This window comes from Erithacus rubecula, assembly GCF_903797595.1.
Source record: "Erithacus rubecula genome assembly, chromosome: 4".
Taxonomy (NCBI): Eukaryota; Metazoa; Chordata; class Aves; order Passeriformes; family Muscicapidae; genus Erithacus; species Erithacus rubecula.
The window spans coordinates 15718651-15746035 of NC_136686.1; the positions used below are offsets into that span (position 1 = coordinate 15718651).

At 45.0% G+C, this 27385-nt stretch overlaps 1 protein-coding gene across 2 annotated transcripts; it reads right to left on the reverse strand.

Annotated features, from left to right (window-relative positions):
• Positions 1–886: 886 nt before the first annotated feature.
• ATP6V0A4 (ATPase H+ transporting V0 subunit a4) lies at positions 887–26486 on the reverse strand. Of its 2 annotated transcripts, XM_079303432.1 has the most exons (21): positions 26397–26486; positions 24267–24473; positions 23733–23811; positions 22844–22938; positions 21690–21815; positions 21228–21322; positions 20390–20516; positions 19754–19836; positions 15045–15138; positions 14253–14465; positions 13823–13973; positions 12937–13076; positions 12493–12650; positions 11951–12044; positions 9407–9525; positions 8259–8475; positions 6575–6682; positions 4566–4700; positions 3483–3600; positions 2284–2455; positions 887–1293 (listed from the first exon to the last, which is right to left on the reverse strand). In XM_079303432.1, exons 2-21 carry the CDS (start codon positions 24381–24383, stop codon positions 1200–1202), a joined length of 2535 nt encoding a protein of 844 aa, XP_079159558.1. In that variant the 5' UTR covers positions 24384–24473; positions 26397–26486; the 3' UTR covers positions 887–1199. The 2 variants fall into 2 exon arrangements, with proteins under 2 accessions (XP_079159558.1, XP_079159557.1); XM_079303431.1 differs by lacking the exon at positions 26397–26486 and having other exon boundaries at positions 24267–25566.
• Positions 26487–27385: the final 899 nt, after the last annotated feature.

Consider the following 27385-nt stretch of genomic DNA (forward strand, 5'->3'; position numbering starts at 1 on the left):
TGCCCAATGTCAGTATGGCTTCTTGAGGCCACAAGGGAAAACTTGGGACAACTGCTTGGCTTGGGGCTGTATTTTCTCCTGTATTGCCATAGCTGGAGGTGAGTCTCAAGCTGCCTACTGCAGAAACATAACCTGTGATGGCTGTAACAATGTGTGACCTGCTGGGAACACTCCCATGTGGGGCTTTTGGTGGAGCTGGATATCAAGGCAGTGAGTTTTGAAAATAAGGGTCATGCCTCTTGGAAGAGAGCACTGTCCACTCCAAATGCCTTGGTGTACTCTGTCCCCTTTACATAATTCAGGGTTAAAAAAAAGCATAGCCTGTTATGATTAACAGTATTCAGTTGGAAGGATTAGCAATTCATGAATATTTCAGAAGATCACAGTACATCACTACTTCAAATTCATGCCAACTGTTTTGATTCCACTTTTCTTTCTGTTCATTAGGTATTAGCATTTCTACACAATCTGCTTTAACAACCCATCTTGAAAAATAAAGCACAAGGGGAGTTATCTTGAGTCTTCAGCGACAAACAAGTCAATAGAGACAAATAAAATGGCTGTCAATGTGGAAACTTTGTTTACACAACTCAAAACTCACACTTTTGTTAAGTGATGATGTGTGTACATTTCTATAATCCAGTGCTGTCAAGCCCTGGAGCAAATTAGATAAAAAGGAAGTTATTCTAGTAAAGCATGCAGAAAATTGCAAGCCTGCAATACGATCTGTCTTTGAGATGGTTTGCATTGTGTGCTAAATGAAGGGCTGAAATCTTATAAGGGACTTAATCAAGTCATGTGATCAACCACAGACAAAACTTATTTTCCTTGGAAAGAAATATACCACAATGACGAGGTAGCAAACGGAGCAAAACACATGTGAGTTGACTGTTAATAACCAATTTAATTCCAAAGCTGCATCTCCTCTTTTCAGCCAAGCAGTAGGCAGCTGACCCCATCAAATGCTGAGGACCAGGTACTTGGCCAGGTCTCAGCCAAGGGTCCAGCCAGCCCAGCTGATATAGGTCAGCTCTTAGCTGATATAGCAGTATATTGGAACATAGCTAGGACATATTAATCTACAGCTCTTCTTTCAAGGGGCACATCCCATTCTCTTTCATCCCATGTACCCTACTGTGTGGGTGAGCCACCACAAGGAAACAGAGCCTGGTCTGAGGAGGAAGCATGATGCACTGGTTTTACTCTTCTGCAATGCCATTGATGATGTGATGGAAGGAGAACGGAGAAAATTTGTACCCAGCTCCCACGTAGAACTTGTTCTGAAATTCCACCCTAGGGATGAGCAGAGGGAGGCATCAGTGCTGCCTGTAGGCAGGACCTACAGCCAGCCAAAAGGCTGAAACGTGGTCCCCATGGGAAAAGAGAGGCCACAAGGTGCTGGAATCTAAGCTGGGAATGTGGTCCCTTTATGGGACCAGCCGTGAGACACAGGTAGCCCAGGGAGCAACGTGGCACACATCAGCTCTGACTTTCTATCAATCCAGGCTGGAAATGCTCATCATGAGGCCAATCAGCAGAACCTTGCTGGGTAACCTGCTTCTAGCACCTCTGAGAGCTGCACACTGGTGGGAGACAGACAACTCCTCCTCCCTGCACAGTGACAAGTACCTGCACCATGGTTTGCCTTGGCAGTGTTTATGACTTGTGCTGGGACATTTCTTGGTGGAAAAGACCACATCTTGGGGCTCAGGTAGGATGCTGAGTTACAGTGGTGGTGAAGGGTGCTTTGTCACCTTGGTCTTGCTCACATGCTGATGGTGTGTCCTTGCCTGGACTGATGATCAGTTAAGGCTGATGGGCTAATTTGGAGCTGGTTTGCCACAAAGCCTAAGCAGCCTGAAGCTCAACCTAGACTAATGACACAAGTACAGACCCTGTTTTTCATCAGGTTTTGCACTCCCAGCTGAATTTAGCTGTGGTGTTAGACCCTTGGGTGGGACACACAGTCAGTGGTGGGCCTGGTCATGCAGGTCAGAGAGCCCCAGTGGCTCTGCATGTTTACTGGGACAGAACTGCAGGCTGCCATTTGCCTCACGTGCTGACAACCACTACGGGTGCAGGAGGACAAGGAGGCTGCTCCAGGGAACAGGGCAGGGATCTCTCAGCTCCCTTTGGAAAAGTGTCTCTCACTTCATTTGCCAAAGGCAGCTAATGGTCCAAGGCACTGGCACAGCATGTCTAACACTGTGCCCACCTGCTCCCACAGCCTGCTCCATCCCAAAGGCTGATCTGGGAAAAGCTCCAGAGGACCACAGCACGTACCAGTGCAGGCGCAAGGCGTGGAGGAAGGCTGAGAGCCCCTCCATGACCAGCAGGATGGCCACTGTCAGCACTGCAAACGCTGCAAAGATGATGAAGATGGCGATGAGACCCGCCCAGCCGCTGCTGCTGAGCCCGTTGTGCATCACCATGGTCCAAAGGACCTCTGACAGCTCTGCAGAAGGAAATAAAGGGAAAACAGTGCTGAGCAGCAGCTATGGACAGATGCAGCATGTAGTCTGCCAGCTCGCCCATTTTTCCCAGTTTGTAGAATATGCATGTCCTTAGCTAAGTTTTTTTGTTGTTTTATTTTATTTAGGTATCTGTTCTCCATGTAAAGCTGATGTGTGCCAACTCCCACTCCACTCCTGCTAAGCTAATTTCTGTGCCAAGAAGTACATCTCACCCCTGTCAATCCATGGCACACCACATCACAGCCCCCTCCTTGCCCACTCCTTTCTGTTTTCCCTTTTTTGTGTGCAAAGTTCTTTAGGGCAAGTGCAACTCCTAGCCAGAGGCATTACAGCAATATTAATAAAAAGCATTTCAGAAAAATTAGAAACATTGAAAATCTAAGTTTCAGCCTGAGGCAATTTCTAGTATTTGAGCATCTGTTTTTATCACAAATCAAGACAAAAGACATTGAAATGCTGTACATTTCTCATGGATTGTGATGTTCCACTTAATGTTTCTGGGAAAAATCCCAGTGAAAATGACAAATTCCAGAAGCTCTTGAACCAGACATTTTCTTTCCCATTTGCTGAACAAAATAAAAAATAACAGTTTCAAGTAATGTTGGCATTCATCTGCATACCCTAAGGCCATAGCAAGTGCTTCTTAGGGAAAGCAGCTATGGCTCCTTCACCTTCTGCCTTCATCTCCACAGACTGGACTACACAAGTGGACTGCACCTCCCACTGTGCCATACACTATGAGGATTATTCCAGAGGGGTGGCTACAGAGCAATGCAGGAAAGGGGCCCCAGCGAGTGAACACAATCAGAGCTGCCAGAGATCACCTCTAAAAACTGACATTCCCACTATGAAACACTTGGAGCGGTCTAACCAGAAGCAAAACATCCTGACCTATAAATGTCCACAAGTAGAAACTTTGATTTCATGAATAAATTTGCAGGATTAGTCAAACACCATCTGAAGTCATGGCCAGCATGGTGAGGAGACTAAAGGGGGACAGTGACTCACGTGCATGGGCCAAGCTCAGTGCCCAGAGTCGCAGGTAGGAGGCTGTGTTGGAGATGCAGCCAAGGCAGTATTCAATGGTGTGGATAGCTTGGTGGACAAATATGTCTCCAAAATTGAACTGAAACAACATAAAACCAAAAAGGTTTTATTAGTTCTCACTTCAGGGATTTCTGGATAACAGAGCAACACTCCACCAAAGGCTCTTCATATTGCTTTCCTTGTTACATCCTGAGCAACACAAAGGTATTTCCCAGGAAAAGAGACTGCTCTGAAAAGTGTCAGCTCTGTATGATCTTCCCATATGTTCTCTCTGGAGAAATACAATTCCAGTGAAAACTAAATGTTTGGGGAGCAGCTCATGTTCCATTCTTATGATTTCAAATCGTTAAATGTCAATCCAGTAGCTGGCAATCTCTGTGGTTTCTTACAGAGACAGAAATTCTTATGTAAAATAGGGGCTTTCAGACTTCTGCCTATGGGCATACACATTTTGGGAAATATCACTGAATGACTGTATCTCATAATAACGAATAAGCAAATCTGTGAAGATTCCTTGTGACTGGAAACAGCCAGCCATATCCACACTCAATATTGTTGATACTCCCAACTGCTACAAATATTTTTGTCACTTTTTCCTGTGTTACTTCCTACTGTAGAAGCTTTTGACAATATCTGCCAAAGGAAGGATTTTCTCCCTAGTCAACAATTCTGGCTGCCAACTTTAAATGGTCCTTTGCAATTTAGAGGAAGGAAAGCTCACTGACTCTTGGGAAAGGGTTGACCTTCTCTAAGTGCAATGTGGAAGTGAAACAACCACCCCTGAGGAAACAAAAACTTGAGGTTTGTAAAAGCTTGAGATTTGCAAGAATGCCTGCCACCACCAGGCAAAACCAAAGGAAACATTTTGAGGAATTAATTTAATAAAAGTTCAAACCCTATTCTGTTTGAAAACACAAACTGTTATGACAGCATGTGATGGTATCTTAGAAAGAGGGGCTGACAACTCTGCAAAAGTCTTCTGCTTGACTTTGTTTCTTCTATTATTGCATTTATCTGAACAATTTTCTGTCCAGATTTTCTTACCTCTTCATCATCACCCTCATGTCCTTCATGGCCACTGCTGTGGTCTCTCTGGGAAGCTTTCTTGGAGTGGTTGGTCTCTGGGACATCTACCTCATTTTCACCTCCTGAGTTTCCTGAGATGGCTTGAGAACGGATCTTTCAGAAACAAAATGCAGCATGTTTGGTTGGTACCAAAATGAAGAAATCCATGGCACAGAACTCCCTCAATAACTCATGATGGGTAACACGTGAAGGATTATGTCATGAATATGAAAACATTTTCAACAATGGTTATCATGAACCACAAAAATCGAATAATCTCACCAAATGACTAATAATACCTAAATATTTTACATCCTAGAGTATTTTCCAGTGATTCCAATTATTTTGTAGCTGGTTTCTAGTGTCACAATGCACTCTTTGTTCCCACCATGAGAAGATCCACCATTTTTAGCAAATGAGAAGACTGAGGTACTTTTGAAGCTGATGATCCCAATTAGATGGGTGCAAATCAAAGGAATAAGTGTCAAGTGAAAAATGAAACCTGAGAGGATCATAAGACTTGATGAAGGTCACATAGCTCTTGGATACAGGCAGAAATAAAATTCAAAGCTCTTGATTAATTTTAAATTGACCAAAACCTCATAGCAACCTCTCTGCAATTATTATTTAGGGGATTTTTCTGGAGGCCTGAACAACCTGATTTAATAGTCCTATTTTACAGCATAGCCAAATAGAGACCTCATGGCTTCTGTCAGGTTCTGCCTTGTCACCCTTTATAGCCTCCAGCAGGTTTCATGAGAAAGGTCTCCTGACAACATGTTGTTTCCTATTGCAGCAGTAATGATTGTCACATCCACTTTATCTTTGCTTTACCTGAATGTCAGCATAGAAAACAGACTTTGCTGCAAACATATAAATTTAGGTGAATGTAGGATGTGATCAGACAGCTAACATATGAAAATTAGGAACAGAAATATGGGAACACAATAGGAGGTGGGTAAAACCTGTCAGATGTTCTTGGCATAAAAGCATGAGATGGAGTCAGCCATGTCAAGCCTTCACAGAAATCCCAGAAGAATGACAAAATAAGAAATTACAGTGTAGAGGCAGGGCTGAAAAGGTCTCCTAGGGACCTGGCTTTCAATTATAGGTCAGAAGTGACTGGGTTGGAAAAGGTCAAACAGCAAAACCAGCATCTCTTTCTTCAAATGGAAACATCTGTGCGCTATAAAAGGTACTCCAGGCACTAACTCTGACTATAAAGAGAAGTAAATCTTGATTGACAAGTAAAGTCCTGTTAGTGTAATAAAGGAGAGAATTAATGATCAACTGGGAAACTGCAGCTGCCGCAGTTGTGAGTTGAGATGCTGTGGGCAAACAACAGAGCCCATGGGAAGGAGGGCTCTGTTAATGTGAAGGCAATCACTTAAGGAAGAAAGAACAACTAGAAAGCAGGCAAAAGCTTTCAAATCAAGCCTCTCCTTCAAGCACTGTTACTCTTTCCAAGGCCAGGACTTTCACAGATACCCCATTTCTACAGAGCAGTAAACTAATGGTTAGTGGAGATTGTGTACTGACAGCTGAGGTCTTTTCCCTGTCTTGGCTTTACCAGCACTTCAATCTTTCTGAATCTTCTTTGGTTTTGGATAAAACAGGTGAAAGAGCTTGGTGTCAGCTTAACAAATAGGGTATTTGCCAGCAAAGCTCCTGCTTCAAGGGAATTGTTTCCTTCACTGGAGATGTTCAAAAGCTGTCTGGAGACAAACCTGAGTAACGAGCTCTAGGAGTACCCTGTCTGAGCAGGGAGTTTGGACCAGATGGCATTCAGTGATCCCTTCTAAATTTAGCCATTCTCTGATTCTAGTTTAGATGGTTTAGACATGTCTGTACACATGTCCTGGGCATGTGTGGCATAGAGCACACTTTGAAATTGTCAGAGAAAGCCTGGGGTCAGAGAAATACAGAATTACATCACTGCAAAGAGTTTTTGGGGTCTGTCTCCCCATACTGGGATCCACATCCCTTACCAGGTGCTGCACCTTCTGGTGGTTGGCTCGGAGGATGAAAGGTTTAATTAGCAGCATCCAGGGAACAGCAATCAGAGCAAATATGACCAAGAAACTCTGCACTTCTTTCTAAGAGACAACAACAAAAGCAGAAAGTTGTTTTACTTCCTTTAGCCAACAATGTTTATGGTTAGAAACCTGAATCTAAACAATGGTAATTTTTTTTTAATACGACAAATACAACTCCCTGTCATATTTGTTGTATTTAGCTGTGTATCCTCTGCTTGTGAGAACATGAAAATAAATGTGCTTTAGGCTCCAGAAAGCATGTTCAGCTAGAGATGGTTGAGACCTGGAGATGAAAGACTTCTATACTGAAAAGGGTTAATTTACCAAAATCCATGTGACTCACTTGAACCTGGCTACTCAGTGCCCAAGAGAATGTCCTAAGTGTGTGAGTCAGTCAGTCTGCCTTGCTTTGATCACTGTAGAAAGGCTGCATTAAGAGCCAGGTCATTCAAGCCTTGCCCTGGATTTACTCCTCATCTGCAATTCCAGAAGGAATTGAACCCTCATAGCTTAAGCTTGGTAACAGACTGTTCCCACAATATAAGGTGTTCTTATATTGCACTATGGCACCCCTATTGCTGTCCTGACATAACTGCTTGTACATTCAGAAAAGAACAACAACAAAAGAAGCAAAGAAAACCTTAAACCACAACTTCTACATTGTTTTAAAGCTGGCTCAGATGTCTGATCACATTATGATTGGTGATCATACAATATTTGCATTCAGACTACCCAGGCAGATGGCACATTCTGTTCCTGGTGGGGCAGAGGGATAGGAATATAAGAAAAAAGTTCCACCTTGGGAAAGCTTTGGGCTGTTACAAAGCACAATGTTATCTAAAGATTTTTTGAAGGCTGGGAAGACTGTGTTTTTCCAAACTCCCCTCTATTCTTAGCACAGTTACTTGGAGCTGATCAGGGCTCTCAACTAACTCTGACTCATCAGCTGTCCCTGAGTTCATGTTGGAGTGCTCAGTGTGTAGCTAGATGTGGGTGCACACGTGTGTCTGGATGTAGCACTTGCAGATTCTTCATTGATGCTGCTGATGTAAAATCAATCAAAGAAAAAATAATATTCTGAGAATATAAATAGAGATTACTTTAGAACAAATTTTCTCTTTGAGGAGATTTTATTTGCTTGCTTTTTGGTTTTTTTTTTTTTTAAGTGAATGCCCAAAAGGAGTTATTTCTGACAAAAAGCTGCCCAAAAGTCCTCTTGCTACTTCTACTATTTTAGGTGAACATGTAAAGTATTAAAGCTTTCCAAAGCTGGAATAGGAACTTTGCAAGAAAGGGAGATGTCTCTAGCATTGTGGCCAGACTGCAGGACAGCATGCTTGAAATATGCAGCTTTGTATCTCTAGTCACACTCTGATTTTTCCCCCTCAATAGTATCTTCAACTGCATCATTATTCTTGTAAGAATGACACCAGGAAAGAGATTTCCTCTGCATCACTGATGGACTGCTGCTCTCTCCTCCCTGTTGACAAGGCCAACACAAATACCAGAAGAATAAACTTTACTTCTGTGACTGACACTTGTGATTGAGCTTCTGAGCCCATATCTTTATGCCCACTCTCCACAACACCCACTGCAAATACAAAACTACAGTGGATTCAGGCTGCTTGATCCATACCTGATGCAAATACAATGGAGCATTTGAAGTGTCACTGTAATTGAACAGAAACATGTTGATAAAGTGGATGAGGATGCTTGGTGCACTCTGGGATGAATGGACATCAAAATGACACCATTTGAAAATAATCATGAAGACCAGGTAGCCAAAAAGAGAGATAATAAAAATCATCTCTGGAATGAACTGAAGGATAATGTTTATGTATTTCCTGAAGTAGCTGGAAAAAATCAGGAAAGAAAATTTCAGTTAATACATTAGATATTAATACAAGTTTGCACCTAAGTCCGGCAGCACTTAGTTTTTGGAAAATAACCTAACAAATTTACAACAATCACTAGCAAAGAAAGAAGTCCATTATTACAGGCTTTGTCAATAGCCATTGGTTAAAGCTCTGTTATACTGATTATCTTCAGATTTTTGTGCTTGATCTACCAGAATCTCAGCACCTCAAAAGATTATTACACTGAAATAACAGACAATTTTCAAAAAATATCTTGTTCACTAAGGTGAGCATTAAATGCCAAGAAAGGTCAGAACCAGGAGCATCAATCCTGTAGGGTCCTCTCTGTCCCCTCAGACACATTCTGTCCTTGAAGGTCACTACACACATTGCAGCTTTGGAGAGTCTCTCAAAATGATAGTGTCAGCCCTTGCATTCTATCACCATTTTATATTTGTTGTTGCTAAACACAGAGGCAGAGATATGGACAAGCACAGCCACAAGTCCTGACCAAGGGCTGCTAAGCTAGGTGAAATGCACATGCACACACTCTGCAAGATTTCAGTGTGTTTTGGTTTAGGTAAAAAAAGCTTGTCTTTTGAGAGAAAAGTTGTCAATAGGGGGAGGTGCTACACATTTTTAATTTAGTGTGCTTCAATATTTCTGCAGAATTGAGAATAAAGTAAGTCAAAAAGAAAGTCTATTGAAGAAAACACATGCAATGTCATAGCAGTCCTTTAGACTTAGCACTGTATGTCAATCATTGTGTGAGTCAATCAGTGTATGGGACATTTCTACTCACACCAGGGAAAGGTCAAAGTTCAAATCATCAGTCCAAAACATCAGGCTTTCTCTGAATCAAGGGCACCACCTTAGTGATGAGGACTTGTGTGCTGCTGAAGCTCTAGGCTTGGGGAAATGAACTTACATGTGGTTGAAGAGACTGAGTATCACACCAAAAATCATGTGCACAATCCCTATGACAACCGACATCTTCATTTTGTAGGAGTTCAGGAAAGTCAGCTTGTTTGAGGCAACATTCCAGATCTTTGGGTAAAGGAACAGGGAGAGAGAGAGGAAGACAAGATTTTCAGGTGTTTTATCAATAAAAGGCTTGTGAAAGTTGTTTCTTTGACACCATCAATTTACTCCCACCAGTTCTAGTAAGAGGGTAGCAAGGCACAGAAATCTAGATGTTCCTTTTATTACTTTTCACTTTTCCAAGATACTAATCTAAAATGAATAAAGTATTATACTTGTTTAACAAAGGAAATAACAAGGATGTAAAATGATCCAATGACTTTGTTTCAGTCCTCCAGAAACCACTGCAAAGGCTGGTAGCAGAACCCAGATCTTTTCTGTGTCATTTTCTGTCCTTAGGCTGAGTAATCTTCTTTAGCAAAAGTGGAAAGGCATGAGAAAATCCCTCCTGCTGCAACAAAATTAGTTCCACCCTCACCAGAGAAGTACTGAGGGTAGAGAGTTTTCAAACTTCTTGTTTGAAGAGAAAAACATATTTTCCACTCTTTGGCCATGAAGATCAGCTCATTGCCTGCCTCTCTACACTAATTTTTTAGTGATGTTAGAATATACATCCCTTCTTAGTCCTGTCTTTTATATGCTACAGAGCTTCAGGGTTGCTTCTCCTTTCTTCTCAAACTTCCTAGACCCCAAACTCTTCTGTCCTCTGAGACAGTGAGCAGACACCACTTTCCAGACACTAAGTATAGTACCTGAAGAGAAAGGAGGAAGACAGGAATATTTGGAGGGTGAAACACACTTTTGTGTGTTTGTTTGATGTGCTTTGCCTCTTCTCTGGATACCAAAGAGACTGCCTAGCTTCTTCATCTCAGGGTGACTTTTTCCCAAGATACACCTCAGTCACCCCAGCAGGATTTGCAAATTGCAAAGCCATCCATCCTTCAGGGCAGATGACAAAGATAATCTCAGAGAGGGCCACAGAGAGCTGGTGCTTCACCCCACCCTTCCCTGCCAGCACTTGTTCAGCCATTCTTCCCTCCCAGCCAGGGCTTTTATGCTCTTGAACAAAGAGAAGCCAGGTTGGAAGAGGTAGTCTAGGTCACCCTAAATTAGACATGTATCAGGGCAACAAGCAGAAAACTCAGCTGATTCTGATGTGATTTTCTGAACCAGACTGCCCACATCCTGGGCAGAGCTTTAGAGCTGAGTTTATTAAAAACTGACTGCAAGGTCAATGTCTCTGAAAACCAGGGGAGGACAGAGTTTCTTTGGGTTACCAATTGAAATGAGAGTGCAACCATCAGGGATGGGTTTTTTTGGAATTATATGAAAGCTTGATGTTAAAAAGTACATTCAATACATGATAAAGACAGAACAACAATTATATAGGATGCAGAGAAGAAAATGTGACTAAGTTAAATAATGCTGGCAGTTTTTACATTCCATGCAACAAATAGACTGCATGAAATTTGGCAGTTTGCCTTCAAGCTGGTGAGGTATCTCTGGAATGGGTTAAGTACTCAAATAAGGAAACACAGTCCAGGCAGATGTATGGTAGAAAAGAAGCTGTAGCACAAGACCACTATCCAGGAAAATCAAACTTCCTTCCTGCTTACCATTTTGCTGTTTACCTGTGCAGAACTGTTAGCAGTATATTAATTGCTAAAGGAAAGCATCAGAAGGACTGATGAGTAGGAGGGTGAGTGGTGGTTAATGAAGTGGTATTGATAGTGTGGCACCTGAGCACTATGTAAATGGTTTGGAATAAGGTGTGGAGTGTGATCATTTTGCATGGGTTAGAGATATTTTTCTTCATAGTGGCTGGATCGGGGCTGTATTTTGGATTTGTACTGAACACAGGGCTGATAGTGCAGAGATGTTTTAGCTATTGCTGAGCAGGGTTTACACAGAGCCAAGGCCCTTGCTGCTTTTCATGAGGCTGGTCAGGAATATGGGGGTGCACGGGAGCTTAGGAGGAGACAGAGCCAGTGCAGGTGCCCAAAACTGACCAAAGGAATGTTCCAGACCATGGGACATCATGCTCAGTGTGTAAAGTGGAGGGGAGAGGTGGGGAGAGGGGATGTTTGGAGTGATGGCATTTGTTTTCCCAAGGAATCCTTGGAAGTGACAGATCCCTGCTCTCCTGGAGATGGCTCAACTCCTGCCTGCCCATAAGAAGAGATTACTTAATTTTTTACTTTGCTTGTGTGCAGAGCTTTTGATTTTCCTGTTAAACTGTCTCTATCTCCACTGGCAACTTTTCCAGCTTTCACCCTTCCAATTCTCTCCCTGATTCCATTGGTGGGGGAGTGAATGAGGGGCTGTGCCGGGCTTGGCTGCTGGCTGGGGTTAAGCCACAACAACTATGTAAGGAACAAAGCAAAAGTGAAAAGCACAGCTTCAGGAGAGAGTGCAGAGAGCCACTGATGTACCTGATATGTACAAACAGGATTGAAATACAAATTATCTTAGAGCAATTTAATTTAATTACCGGATCTATTCCAAATGGATATGGATTTCCAGAGTAGACTCCTGGGACTGCTGGATCCAACTGCAGCACTGTATTGTCTAGAAGCACATCCTTACTACAAGAGAAAAGGGAAATGACCTTTGCAGCTTAATCTCTCCATGGAAGCCCACGGTATATTTATGTGAGGTGTGCTGAGGACTACCACAGGATATCTGTAGCTGTCTCCAGCCTTTCTGTGACCTGTTATCCTGCACTTGTGTGCATGTAAAAGGACCCCACACAATGGCAGTCTCCCTCACGCTGATAGTTCTCTATGCTTCAGTCCTGGACACCTGCAGATTTTTATGCCCACCAGTGCCTGAACAAACAGGCGTGTTCCCGGGGACTCTACATTTCCATTTCAATGGTGAGTTCATCTGTGTGTGTCAGACAAAACCTCTGATTCATTCATGACTGCATCCACAGCAGGGAGTCCTTCCCTTCCCCACACAGGCAGTCTCTATTTCCAAGCCTACGTGTGCCATTTGGAGTGTTTTTACTTCCTTCCTACGTTTAGCACTTACTTCCAAGTGTTATTTTTAAACATGGCGATGATGTGCCAGGAAGAACCAAAGAAGTTGAATGATTTGGAGAAGCAGTCATTGTAGATGAAGCCAGTGTACATGGAGAATATGCCCATGAGCAGGATCAGGTAGCGCCCGCTGAAAAAGGTGTTCCAGATCTGCAAGGAGAGAAGGCAGTGCCAGTGACCAAAGTACCTACAGTTGGTGGGCCTCAACCAACAGTGGACATGATTGTACTAATCTGTGTATATACAGCTATTCATGAAAATTTTGGGTCCCTTAGGCCCTCTGTGTATAAGTAGGTAGAATTGCTAAACCTCTTCCTCACAGTTATCCTTGTACCATCTCCACACAGCTTTTGGGACGCTGGATGTGCCCTTTATCAAATGGGACTGAGGAGCCTTTCCCTATGCTGATAGGGTGCACCAGTTCCCTGGTACTCACCTCATTAGCACTTTTCTGGGCCAGAAGGCTCTTCTCATTAATGACCATCCAGAGCGCAAAGCCCAGCATGACAGCGCCGTGGCCACAGTCCCCAAACATCACCGCAAACAAGAAGGGGAAAGTAATGATAGTGTAGGGAGCTGCAGGAGGGAAAGGTCAAGAAGCTCAGCTCCCTCTAAACAAAAAGGCCTCATCAAAGAAGCAGCCTAGCCCATCAGACCGTTCCTTACAGGTACTGCCCTTAAAGGCCACCTCAATCCCTCCCCTACAAACCAGGCAGTCAGAACTAGCTTTACCATCACAAAGAAGGTTCCTTGGTATGACCTGTACCTTCCTTGCAGTTTTATCCTTTGTTTCTTGCCTTACCATATTAAACACCATGTGTAGACGACTGCATTATGTTTTGCAACACAAAAATGTATTTGAAGGTTACTATCATGTTTCTCAATCTGCTCAGCCTCAACAATTGAGTGAATCTCAACCTTTCACACAGGTCCCCATTTCTAGGTTCCTATTAATTCTCAGTGGTCTAAAATTCTTTACCATTGTTTCAAACTTTTGACAGGTCCTTTTGGTCTTCTTTGCCTCAACACAGTGAGCTCAACTTACATTTCCCTTATGAGCTTAGTTCTTTTCCTCAAAACAACTACCTCACTATTTGTTCTCCATCCTGTATTTGTACAGTTCCTTATTTCCATCACAATCATTCACTGGAGACCAAGAGCCAAATTCTTTGCCTGAGAAAATCCATGTGTATGCATCAAACAGCTCCAATATGGTTCAGATTTCTCAGTCAGCAGTGAGGACATTTCTTAGGATTGTGAGAGAGCTCAAAGGCTTTACTTTGGTCATGCAAACCAGATGCATGTATTTGAGTGTTTCTCACCTGGGTTCATCTCCCTGTAGTTGCCCACACCATATGCATCCACGATGTTCTGAAATCCAGCTGTGAACTTGTTGGTCCTGTTGAAGGTGGGTGGTGCCATCCTGGTGTGTATGGCAGTGAGGATGGGGGCAATTGTGGAGCCACTACGTTCCTGCAAAGCCATTGACAAGGACAGACATGAAATAGATAGAAGAACTGGCCCCACAACACCACTTCTGGCTCCAGGGTCTGTCACAGACCTGCTAACATTTAATGCTGACCTTAATCTCTGTCAAAAGATGAAAGGTCAAATGACAATGGGACAACCTCAACTTAAAAGAGAAAAGGGAGCCCTACATTACAGTAACAGACCTGATTGAACATATGCTCAACATATAAAAAAATTCAGTGCAGGTGAGAGCTTCAAGGACCCAAAATGTTGCTCTCTTACCATTCCTTGATGGAGAGCTCTTTTTATCCTGTCAGCATCAGCCAGTGGGAACCATATCTCTGCAATGACACACTGCTGGGTGACGTCGATGTTACAGCAATTCAGGATGTGGTAGATGGCCTTGATTTTCTTCACCTTGATCCCCCAGGACCACAAGTTGGCCGCTGCCTCATGCAGCAGTCGTTGGCGGTGGGACTCAGTTTGTGTTATCACCTGTAAGCACACCGTGGGGCAACACTCCAGACAGGGAAGCACAGGGGGCACCATCTGCTCAGTTAACTGGACAGGGCAGGTGGAAGAGGGTTGATGAAAAGGAACTGTTTGTATGAATGCATGGGGTATCCCAGAGGGCGTGTGCAGGTGTGGACACAAGATCACTGGACACCAGGTGCTCAGTGCTGCTCACCAAGGAGAGTCCTTGCATGCTCCTGAGTTGCTCTAAGTGTAGAGGAGACCACTGGGAATTACTGAGCTCTGGGATTGGCTCCCTACCCAGTTACTTACAAACTAGCCTCATCTCACCACGTGCTCCCAAGCTGCCATTTCCTGCAGGCAGCTCTGTGCCACGAACTTGAGCACATCACACCCATGAGTGGAATTACAGCTCATGGTCTTGGGACCTCCATGCATCATGTGGCCACCACAGTGCTGCTGTGTAACTGAGTGGTGGAGATAATGAAATAAGGTGTCAAGAAGACAAGCTGTGTGGTCTGCAATGTGGTTTCAGACAGGACAAATTCCGGGTAGGTCCCACTTGTAGGGTTCAGTCTCAGTAAAGCCACTGCCACTTACCGCATTTAAATCCTCAATCCTTGTGTTGACTCCATCAAGCATTTCTCGGCGCTCGGTGGCAGACTCTGGACAAGGATAGACTGTGGCACGAAATCTAGCCTCAGTAAGAGAGAGTTGAGAAACACCTGTTATTTGTCAGACTCTTCTCAGCTCAAAGGCAGGGAAGCTGGATTTCATTCCTGACCCAGCAGTATACTCTTCTCACATGCCACAGAGTTGCACTTGGTCTTGCAGAAAGGTGCAAAGAGGTACATTTATCCCTTGATGAGAATAAGGGACCCCTTCACCTGTTCTAGCAGAAAACCCTCCATATCTTAAGTGATACACAGGCCCTGATGTCATACAGAGGTCAGCACCAACATGTAAGCACCTCCCTTCTGTCCACAAGCTGCTTGAATTGTGACAAGACTCAAGAAAAACCCACCCTGGCAAAGACAGCTTTGCTCACAGTAGCCAACAGATGTCCCTCTTGCACCGAGGCTGGAAAAATACCATGTCCCTGTGTCTGCACTACCCTCCTGCAGGCACTGGGAGAAGGCTTCAGCTGAGCTACTGCTGCACTGCGAGCAAACGCCCTTTGTGCGGGCAGGCTGCATTAGTAAATAACCCTGTACAAACAAACAGGCAAGCAAGCAAACAAACAAAAGGACTGTATTTCCAGGACAAAATAGGAGAATGGCTGTATGCTTCTGGTCCACCTGTTTGGTTGAGAACAAGGATGGGTGAAGGGTTTTAAACATCTGAGAGTGGTATCTGTTACATCAGCTTAGATAAACCAGGATAAAATCTTTTATAAGCTCACCCCCAAGACTGTGTTTGGGAGATTCAGCGGGTTTGTTTAGTGTGGTATTGGAAGGACTGACATAGGATTCTCATGTGAGTGAAAGTCTTAGCTCCATGCAGGTACTGCTTCAGGGATGGCTGGAAGCTGCACTTCTCTAGTACAGCTGCAGGTCACTGTGGTGTAAAAGGGCTTCCAGCAGCACACTGCACTGCAGTGTTGTGCAGCCACTATATCATCCCAGCACAGGCAATTAGAAATCAGCTGCATGTCTGTCTGAGAAGTCTGCAGCTACCTGTGCTGCCTGCTAAGCAAGTCCCAGAGTACTCTTAATGCACAACAGCAAATACAAGGGGTTCCCCCGGGACCTTACAGGCCACAGGGTGCACTGCTGCTGCTCTCTGCCTGCAGGCTGAACTGAGCTGGGGTGCTGCAGTAACTAAAATAGCAGACATGTCTCCTTTTTTTCCTGCTCAGCTTGTTCAGTGATATCTAGTGCATGTGCCACCCCTGCCACTTTGACACTGCCCATCAGATCTGCAGGAAGAGATCCCTCCTCTTTGCAGAGCAGAGATCTCCTGCCCCTGACCTGAGGCAACACATTTTCACCATCCTGTCGTGGATACACTGAGTTAGGGTTGCTAAAGGGCTGTCTTTCTGCACGTGAGATGAATTAAAAGATGTAACAGGGTCATAGGGGTCTATCCCTGCTTAAGAGACAAAAATGTGCAGGCTCTATGTACAGATAAGCATCATATTCTGGCTTTGTCTGAGCGCAGGATATTTCACCACCTGCTCTACAAAATCAGTTCCAGCACACATACAAGTGAGGACGGTTGCAAATTGAACAAAACATGCTGCAGTTTCCTAGAGATCAGCCCAGAGCTGTGTGTAATGACAGCACGTGCTCTTCAGCTAAACTTCCCTTTCCAGAATTGAATTTCTCCTCACTGAACACCTGGTATTCATTTCCAAAGGTTATTCACCCTACCTAATTATTTCCTACTTCTTATTCTTCACAGCCCTTAGTTCATCTTTAATAAGGATTTTTAATCAAACTTGAAAGCTTATTCCTCCATGCTGTACAGTTCCCCCATTCCCAATAACGTTATTGCAGCAGTGCTGCTTTGATCTTTTAACAGCCATTTTGCATACTGAGTATCAGTTTTGCCCTAATGGCACAGACATCTCTGAAAGCTCCAGGAGAATTCAGCAGGGAATCCTTACATTGATAAACCCAGTTTAGTATTCACATTAGTACTGAGGCAGCTGCAAGAAAAGGAGGAATAGAAAAATTCTTACGTTTTCCTCCTTCCTGCTCCCTCTACACCTTTCACTAATAAATTTGTGCATGGACTTAATGCTCATGAAATTGGCAGACTAATGTTACCAATTAGAGTCAAGCAGGGACTACAAGTGTAACCTGAAGCACACAGCTCTGCAAACAAATCTTAGCCTGCCTTGCAGGAGACTGGCTTAGACCAGTCCTATGATTTTTGCAGGATATTTACTTGTCATGAATGATGACTTAGTGCTAAGCAGAAATATCCTGCTGGGATTGGAATGACACTGCCATCTGCTTTAGGTATAGTCAACCCTGTCTTAAAAGTGGACCAGAATAAGATGTCTTGGCCTGGGTACCAGGGAAGGCTGATGGCCCACAGAGCACAAAAGGAGGGTCAGAGGATTTAGAAAAATATCCATATGCATGAGCATATTATCAACCAAAAAATGTGAAAGGAAGAAGGAACATAAAAGATGGCTTCATTAGCACTGCAAAGAGTGCCCTGTGAATTTGTTTTTGGTAGTTGTATTTTCCTTCAGTTACAGAGGCCTGACAGAAACCAGTCTAAGTTCCTTTCTACAAACCTACGACCATATACATCTGCAACACTAGCTCCTAGAAACTTTGCACATCACAACCTCCCTGCAGGGATCTGTTCACATTTCCAGCACTGTCTGACTCCTACCTGCAGAAAGTTGTGCCTGTGGTTTGGGTGGTTTTGGTGTCAATCAACAATTAGTATGTTGACAGGCACTGCATTGCTTGTTCTTTCACTCTCATGCCAGAAAATAGTCTTTGGCCTTTGAGTGCAGGGAACTTTAAATGCTGCAGGGGAAAAATATTACATCCAAAATGAAGAACTCTGTGCACTCTGTGGGCAACCCCAGCCAGTTCTAAATATTTGACCAGGTGACTTGCAAGGCCATAGGCAGAGGGCAAGATTCAATTGGAAGCATTCACCACCACTGACTGTCCATGCAGAAGGGGAGGACGATTCTGAGCAGCATTTAAAATCAGGCAAAGAAATGAGACATAAGAGGGATGTGGGCCTGATGAAGAAAGTCCAAAGGAGGGCCTGAAAATGATCCTGAAAATGATCAGAGGGATGAAGCACCTCTGCTATGAGGAAAGGATGAGAAACTTGTGATTGTTCAGCCTGGAGAAGGAAAGCTTCCAGAAAGACCTCACCACAGACTTCCAGTAGCTCAAGAGGCCTACAAAAAAGCTGGAGAGGGACTTTTTACAAGAGCATGTAGTGACAGGACATATGGGGGGATGGCTTTAAACTGATAGAGGTTTAGGTTGAGTATTAGGAAATTATTTACTGTGAGGGTGGTGAGGCACTGGTATGGGGTGCCACAGGGAAGTTGTGGATGTCCTGTCCTTGGCAGTGTTCAAGGCCAGGTTGGATGGGGCTTTCAGCAACCTGTGTGCTGCAAGGTGTCCCTGCCTATGGCAGGGGAGTTAGAATGAAATGATCTTTAAGGTTTCTTCCAACACAAACTGTCCTATGATTCTATTATATGCAGGAAATTTTAATCCGGTAAGAGAACGAGGCTTGCTGAAAACTCAAAGACCACTGGCAGCAGCAGTACAATGGCTGTGGCAGAACTGCCTGTATGTCTGAGCTTCAGGATCAGAAATCAGTGACTGAGACCTGGGAGTTTTCCCTCATGTCCCTGACTCCTTTATAGACAGATGCCCACCTCAGGAGGGCTGATTTTCTCTCTGGATGGGCATTACCCTTCGTTGCTCATAGGAGGTATCTTGGAAGGCCCCATTTCCAATGCAGGAACTGCTGACAGACCCCAGGGTTCTGCCACATCTTGGGACTGAAGCCAGTCATGCCAGCTGGATGAAAGATCTACCTGCTTTTATTCTGCTTAAAGGCAGGATATAAGGAAAGACCTGCCCTGAGTGCAGGTGTCAGGGAAGAGCAATGCTCAGCCTCTCCCTGCAGGCTCCTGGCTGGCCCTGCCTGGCTCAGGGGCTGTACCTGGAATGGGTTTGGTGACAGCAGACAGATCCTCTCACCAAATCTGATTTCCTCTGCAACAAAGCTCATTGGCCATCAGTGTTATGAAAGAGTAACAAAATATTCAACCTGAATTATCTTTTCAAGATGCTTAACAGGATGGAAACAAGTCAGGTTGTATGAAGCTTTCATTTCTGTCCTGGGCTCTGTCTCTGATTACACAGATATTGCTCAAAGACCTTGGGAAAGGGTTGAATAAACTACAGCATCACCTTTTCATGAAGAAATGCAGGAAGACTTGAGAGCAAGTTGAGGATTACCACATTTCCTGTCCTCAAGTTAGGGCCCCTGATTTTCAGGGGAAGAGTGCTGAGTATTTTTAAAACAACAATCCCCTTTTAGATGCCCCAAGTTTAAAACCTAGCAACTGAAGCTCTCAAGAGCTGTATGCCACTTTGGAAAATGTAGAATCTCGAGTTCCAAGTGCCAAGGTGATGGATGTCTTTCATGATTGGGAGCAGCAGAGCTGAGGAGCAGAAGGGAGGTTGGTTGCAGAGGTGACAGCTGGAGAGATGGAGATTGGATATCTAGCTCCAAATGCAGCCAGCCTGGACTGCAGTAACCACCTCTATGGGAGTCATTGTGGCTTGCCCACAGGCCTGTCTTACCCATCACAAATCTTCTTGATTTTTTGTTTAAGCTGTTCTCCTTGATAGAAGATAATGAACACATTCTTCTTCACCTCTTCTCTCTGCAACACACAATTCAAGCAGAATTTAACACACCCAGAATCCAGGACAGAAAAGCTGGTATTTTCCTTTTTCTTTGCAACCTCTCCGCTGGTTGCTTTTATCCCCCATCCCCAGTGTTTTCCCCAGATACTCTTCCAGGAAACAGGCATGGGCAGCAGCTCTGCATTATGGGGGAAGGAGCAATGTGGAGCAGAGGGGACAGAGTTCCACTAGGGCATGGGGCTTTCCCCAGAGACACCAAGGGGGATTGATCCTCCATGGCTGATTCCAGGCCACCTCCATGGTGGTCTCAGTAATACAGCTGCCCTGTGAGGCCTCATGTGCATCTTGACAGGCAGGAAAAGACAACCACCTCAACAGTGGCAAAAGGGCAAAGTAACATCCAAGAAACTTCTCCCATCCTCAAACTGTCCCACCTTTCCCCCACAGGCTGCCCTCAGACACCAGGACAGGCAGCCAGTGCTGCAGCACTGTCCAGGTCACCAATTCTGTGTCTGCAGGCCACCAGCATCCACACAGGGCAGAGGAAAGCACAACCAGGTTGGTACCTACTGTCACAGGGTCCTCCATGGGGGTGTCCATTTCTGTGTACCTCAGGTAGATGTTTCCCCTGCAGGCTCGCCACAGTAAACGCTCAAAGGGGATCATCCTTTCCCTCCTTATTACCCCTGCTGTGAATCTGAGCAGAGCCACAAGAAAAATAAATTACAAGCCTATTCTATGCCTTTTAGGACCTGCAGTACACATGATTTCACAAGCCCTTGTTTTCTAGTCTGCTGCAGGCGCTTCTAGAACCTTCCCTGCTCAAGCCTAGCTTTTATCTCAATCTACTGACTTTATCCTGTTGTTCTTTTTTTGAAAAAAACCCCACAAATATCTTTCCTAGATCAACAGGTGAAGTTGAAGAGAAAATTCTGGATAGAAACAAATGAGAATGGCTGAACGGCAGAGGCAGGAGGTAGAAATTTTGAAGTGGTGGTTTATCTTTACTCTCCTGTTTTCCTATTCTGAGAAAGCATCAGACTGCACTCCTGTGCAATAACATGGCTTTTTCTGTGGTTAGACATCCATCCAGGAGGACCAGGCTGGTAGCCAGGTGCCTGAATCCAGAAGTCATGGGTGAGATGCCTAAAGACAGCAATTTTCAGTCAATACCAACTAAGGGATCACTGGAATAGGTGGCCTGGAAGTAGAAGTCCATTTGTCCCACTGACCATAGTTTTGATGATAATTTCTGAGAACAGACACTCTCTTATCTTCACAAAATAGCTCTGCAGAGGAGGCTGGTGAGCACCCTCTGTTAAGAAGCTGAAGGAAGCTGTGCCAGTGTCACAGCAATGCAGCACAGGGGGGAAGTCTGGCCAAGATGGAGGCCATCACCAATACACACCCCAGCTTGGCAGCTGCAGCAGCAGGAGTGCTTCTCAGCTCCAGCAGTCCAGATGTGTCTTCACTGAAGAAATCATCTGGCAGATTGGTTTCTGCCTGGAAAACATCAGTTTTAATAAACACTCTTCAGCCAGGTTGAAAATTATTTTCAATTTTTTCTTTTAATAATTTTTCCCCAAAGGTAGCTATCCATGGAGATTTATAAGACTGAAGGAAAAACAATACAAACTATATCTTAGCAGTGGAAAAGCATAAATGCTATTTTCAAAGAGACCTTGTGAACTAAGTTTTTGAGCCCCACCAATTCACAGAGCAATGCAGGCTCCAAAGTGACTGAGGTGTTTTTGCAAACCTCATAATGGCATGTGATAAAGACCTCTAAAAGCACCATACACCAAATGGAAGTGCAAGTATTTTTAAGAACCTTCCACCTCTCTTTTGGAAGAGCAAAGAGGCCTCTCACCTCGAAGAAGTCCTGGGTTTTCTTCAGCAAATGTTTGAGCTCTGTCAGCTCAAGGAAATTCTGCTTCAGTGTTTGCTGGTTCTGGTTGGCTTCCAGCAGCTCAGCTTCAAGTTTCTCCAGCACTGTCTGTTTAGGGTCCAAGCACATCCAGAAAAATTCTGGAGTAGATCAGTGGCTTTTTCCCAAGCTGATACCAAATCTCAAACAACCGTTTTGTTTTGTTTTTTCAAGGGAGAATACAGAAATATTCAACAAACAGTTAAATAAACACTTTTTGCAGAGCGATATTCATCAATGCCAATGCATGGTTTTCCCATTGCAAACATTCCCTGATGAGTGTGTTGTGCTCTTCTGGCACTGAAGTTCTGATGCCCCTGACCCAAGCACAGGTAAGTAGGTGTGAGTGTGGTGTAGGTGTCTCAGCCTGCCCAGATATCTCTGTGGTTCCTCACAGACATCTCACACCCCAGGCTGACTGGCTGTCAGTTTACTGACTACAAAAGCAACCTTCCTTAATTTAGGTTCACTAGCTATAGGCCAAAAATTAGGTGATGATGTGGGGCCAGGAACACACCAGGAAACCAAATTGCTTGGAAGCTGAAATCAAGCTTGGAAAGCTTGATTTTCCTTTCTAGTCACCTCTGTATGCAGCATTTTAAAATTACTCTGTCAGTAAACTTTGCATCCAGCTGGGCTAGAATAAAACATCTCTCACACATCCAACAGCAAGGCCCAAGTGTTTGTGTCAGGACCCAGCATCACAATCCCAGCAGAACAGGCAGTGCTGGGTTTTTTATGCAGTGAAGTGGGTTCTAACATCAGGTCTCTTGGTAAAACACTTATTCTCTCCTATAGGATGATGGGGGGCATTCTGTGAAAGTAATACTTTTTCATTAATATGTGGGACCAGAGGGATATTTCACATCTTGATGATAAAAAGGTGATAAAAAGACTGGGCTCCTTTAGAAACATGCAGCAGGATCAGCCTCAACCCAAGTGCTGAGGCAGCAGCCCAGGGAGCACCTCCTCAGGCAGGGAGAGCTATGCCAGCCTCAGGCACAAGATTCCTCCTTGCAGGGAGGGCTTTTTGAGCACATTACAGACAGCCTGATGCACAGCCCTTCTCTCTCCTGGGTCCACTCCAAATTCTGTACCTCCATATCAATCATTTCCCGAGGCAGGGGGGTCTCTGGGTACTTTTCTCCTTTGACTATCTCAACATTATCTTCCATCTCATTTTCCAGAAAACCTGCAAGGAAAGGGCACAGAAGACTCAACGCAGAATCATCCTTGGTGCATCACCTGGTCAGGCTGTTGCTCAGCCAGGACCAAGGCATCCCAAGGAGATGTGACAAGATTAAGTGATATACAAGGGCCATCATCCCAGTGCATATACAAGGAATGAACACTTCCAGCCTCCTTTCTCAGTGGAGATGCTGTTTCCACTCCCATGTGGGCAGCTCTCAGCCCTGGCACAGGTGGCCACCATGGGCCCCTTTATTTAGGGCAGTGAGTAGGGCATGCAGAAGGCTCAGGTTCCATTGCTTTGCCCAACAATGCCAAGTGCTGCCACCATGGCTGCAGTGGGCCCTGGCTTTGTGGTGGGGGGAGTGCAGAGCTCCCAGGACACCTACCCACAGGACAGTGGGAATCATGAGCTCTGCTGCTTGGGTTTTAAGGACTTATCCCAAGGCTGAAGCCCTTGGTCACAAGAAGTGTGTGCCAGCAGCTGGTGCACTGGTGTAAAAGTCACGTTATCCGGACCAGCCTCCTGCCCATCGTCAGATTTATCTTGTAATTTTATAAAGGCGAATTAACATCCTCTCAGTTCAGTTAACCATTTTTAAAACAGGGGCAACAATTTATTGCCCATATGGGGTGAAGTGGTGATTAGCTGACGCATGGAAAACATTTCCAGGGGCTCAGATGAAAACATCACCATTTTGCCACTAATTCTGCTCCCCAGTGTGAGAGCACTTAAAGGAATAAATCCCACACCACAGTTGGCAGGAAGCCGATTGCATTTGACAGGCGTTTACTTACGCAGGATTCTCTCCAAGGATTCGCACCTTCTCACTTCATTCACAAACTTTCTCTGGAAGCTGTTGACATTCACATTCAGCTAAAAACAGGAGGGAAAACAAGCCTGGGGCTAAAGGCTGCTCTCATTTTTACCATCAGCAGAGAATGAGCGCCTTTGGTGCGGATGGCAAACACCACTGTGTCTGAGAGGGTCCTGCTGGCAGGGCAGCACCGTGGCCTGGGCTCCCACACAGCCTTGGTGTGACAGCAGGAGCCACAGAGGGACTCTCATGGAGACACTTCCTGTGTCCTGCTGATGCACAGGATTGCTCTAAGTTGTGCAGAGGGCATGCAGAGCACTGGGTGGGGACTCAGGGATGGATGGGGTCTTGGCATGATGTTTGGGTTTCAGGGCAGCCTTGGGGGGAATCCCGCTGTCACTGTGGACTTTTTGGCCTCCCTACAGGTGCATCTTTCCCTAGAGCTTTGGGGAAAGGACGAGCACAGCCTGTGGCACATCTCCAGCAGCTCAGGGTGCAGGCAGGCGCTACTCACGTCTCTGAACTGGACCAGCCCCAGCTCCCCGAGCTCAGCCACGCAGCAGTAGGCAGCCTCCACCTGCAGGAAGAGCTGCCTCAGGCTCATCTCCTCGCTCCGGAAGACAGAGGCCATCTCCCCCTTCTCCCTTGCCCTGGAAGGCCTGGGAGTCCTTGTGGCAGCAGCACTGTCCTCGCCTGAGCAGGTGCAGGAAGGTGCCAAGATCTGCAGGAACATTGGGGTCACCGAGTCAAAGTGCTGGAAGATGACCCAGTGCTGCCCACTGTCCTCCAAAAGGGTTCTTTCACCCCCCAAGAGCCTCCTTGAACCCACATGAGCCCTCATCCCACCAGAGCAGTGATAGATGCTAACTGTGTGTGCCACAGGACAAGGGGACAGTCACCAGTCTCCTGTGACAAAGGATGACCAAATACCCTGCCCTGTCCTCTGCTGGACCTCAGCACTTCAGACCACTGCACTCAGGCTCTGTATTTTGGTTTTGGATGCTGTGATTGGAAAGAACTCGATTTCTCTTTGCATTAAACACACAGACAAAAAAACCCCAACAAAAACAAATCTCAATAATTTCACCTTGGAATTAAACAAGTGAAAAAGGCCTGACTGGATTTTTATCACTTTCATTGATAGTGTGAACATTGCAAAACCATCTGGAGCATGTTATATGGGTGTGGGGAGAAGAGCAGACTATTCTCTTTAAATTAAAACAACCTTTAAGATTTCAAAATAATTTTCTCCTCGTAAAGAATTGCTTTCAAAATGAGATACATGAAATAACATGCATTGCACCAAATTTCCTCTCATACCTATGCTTATTATTATTTACTTTGAATAACCTGAACATAGAAATTGTCTTTAGTTGTTCTCACACAAAATTAACTGATCAGCATGCACAAGCACAGTAATTATCTTTTTCCAGAGAAAAACATGCAAGTAGATACACTTCTTGCATGCATTTAATTCTGTAGCAAGCCTATGTTTTACAAATAGCAAAACAAAAGCCCTTTATGACCTCACTTCTACTTGTTACAAGGGTAGCAAGTCAAATGTCTTTAACCCCTTCTCTGTGAGCCTTTTATTTCAGCCTTTTTTTTTTTTTAATAAATTGTGGATTCTATGAATTCTCCTTATAACATACAAAAGATTCACCTTAAATATAAGAAGAGCATTTAACAAGATATTAAATGCTTGTTTAACAGGAGTGTGATAGTCACAGGTCTCTATTTGCTGAGAATTTTCCTTCTCCTACCCTCTGTACCCATTCACTCGAAAATTTAAGATGCTGAAAATTCAATATATGATAACTAATGGCTTGTTAAAAGAAAACATCATGTGCCAGGTTAAATGGATTGTGTATATACATTTTAAATTTGGTTGGACATTTTTCAAACTATATTTTTCACAGGAGAAAAAGACAAAAGCTGCAAGAGACTCGCTATTCATGCAAAGTAACTCTGTAGTAAGTAAATTAAAAAGTTTAAGAGATCATCCAAATGTCTGATTTCTTTAGACTGAAAAGTGTGAAGAAACTATAATCTAAAGCAGTTTGTATTTCCAAACCTGCAGTTAGCTCCCATTTATAAAGTACTAAATCCTTAGAAGCAATAGAGCAAAACTCATATAAAATATTTAGAAATATCTTAATTAAGCCACTTCAAACCATCCAAAGCCAGGGTTCTACTCTTCCTTGGCAACCTGTCAGGGAAAGCTCCAAAAGCTCACTTCTGTTTTGATTTGGAATGAGAGAAGTACCTACTCCAAGGAAGGCAGAGCTTTCACCCCTCAATTAATCCTCCAGATGCAGGACGCTTGCACAAAAGCACCCGCTGGCCAGCAACACTTCTGTCGGAATCACCTCCCCCCTCCGTACTCTCCTTCACCCCAGATTTTGCTTTGGCAGAATAATAGTTAATTGAGCAATCCCTCTCATTTCCCCCGCCGCTATTTCCATTACAAGGCGTTAGAACGCGGCGGGTTTGAGCAGATCCCAGAGCTGCGGGTGGCCGGGCAGAAGGGGCAGGAGGTGACTCCGGGGTTTATTTACCTGCTCCTCTCGCCAGCCCTCTCAGGTGTCTCTGGGGTTTTACCTGCTCCTCTCGCCAGCCCTCTCAGGTGTCTCTGGGGTTTTACCTGCTCCTCTCGCCAGCCCCTGTCCCGGGGCAGGGCAGGGCTGTGCCCGGCTCCGTCCGCAGGTGACAATGACAGCAGCGCTCTGCAGCAGCGCCGCCCGGGCAGGGCAGGGCAGGGCAGGGGAGGCAGGGCAGCCCTGCCCGCTGTCCCGTCCCACACAGGGCACGGCAAGCCTTTGCTTTTAAGGTCAGAACTGGTCTGGGCCAGAGGAGGGACACCCTTTCTTGTCCCCAAAGATCCCCCAGGTGTACCGCACGCTTTCCGGCTCGGCCAGCGCCGTGCCAGGCGTGCTGTGGCAGCACGGGGCGTGTTGGCACTGGCAGCAGAGGGGACAGCCCGGCTGTCACCGCCCCGGGGACAGCGACAGCCTCCGGAGCTGCCGGTGCTGAGCGCCCCGTCGGCGAGCTCTGGATGCGGGATCAGCCGCCGGGGAGGGGGAAAACATTCCTGCGCTGCTCCTCGCTGGTTTTTCCTCGCTGAAGGCGGTCCGGGAAAGGACAGGGAAGGAACGGGAGATTAATGATTTTCCTGGCAGAGCGATAGAGCGGGGAGTGGGCTGGGAGGGCAGGGGCTCTGTTAACAGGGACAGTGCTGGCAGGGAGCTCCATTCCCACCTCTTGACATAACAAATGCTGGGGGAAAAGGGGCTTTATAGGCTCTCTGCCCCTTCAGCCGCTAAAGCAGGGGCTCCAGAGAGAAATATGACCCCTCACAACATCAATGTCTTAATTCCCACTGATGAGGCAGGGTTTCACTCTGTTGAAAAAGGCTGGCTGGAACACTACTAAATCTAGCACCCAGAAGAAAAAATTACTCTCAGAAGAAGAACTAACAAAAATGCATGGCTATATGCAAGCTGTAAAGTACCCTTAAAGAAATGCTTTCTCAGGCCTGCTCTTTTGGAGGTACCCAGTAACCCTGACCCAGCAAGCCAAAGAAGGGTTTAGTTAGTCCATGGGAACACTGCCAAAAAAAACCTCCAAAAACAA

Bases quoted from the DNA above. Each gene is read 5' to 3' on its own strand.
- ATP6V0A4 (XM_079303431.1), bottom strand. From the start codon at position 24,593: ATGAGGGCTCATGTGGGTTCAAGGAGGCTCTTGGGGGGTGAAAGAACC. The intron at 22,939-23,732 runs GTAAGTAAACGC...CTTTCCTTGCAG, and splicing joins ATCCTTGGAGAGAATCCTGC to GTTTTCTGGAAAATGAGATG. The intron at 20,517-21,227 runs GTGTGTATTGGT...GGCTCTGCTCAG, and splicing joins GCTGCAGCTGCCAAGCTGGG to ATTCACAGCAGGGGTAATAA.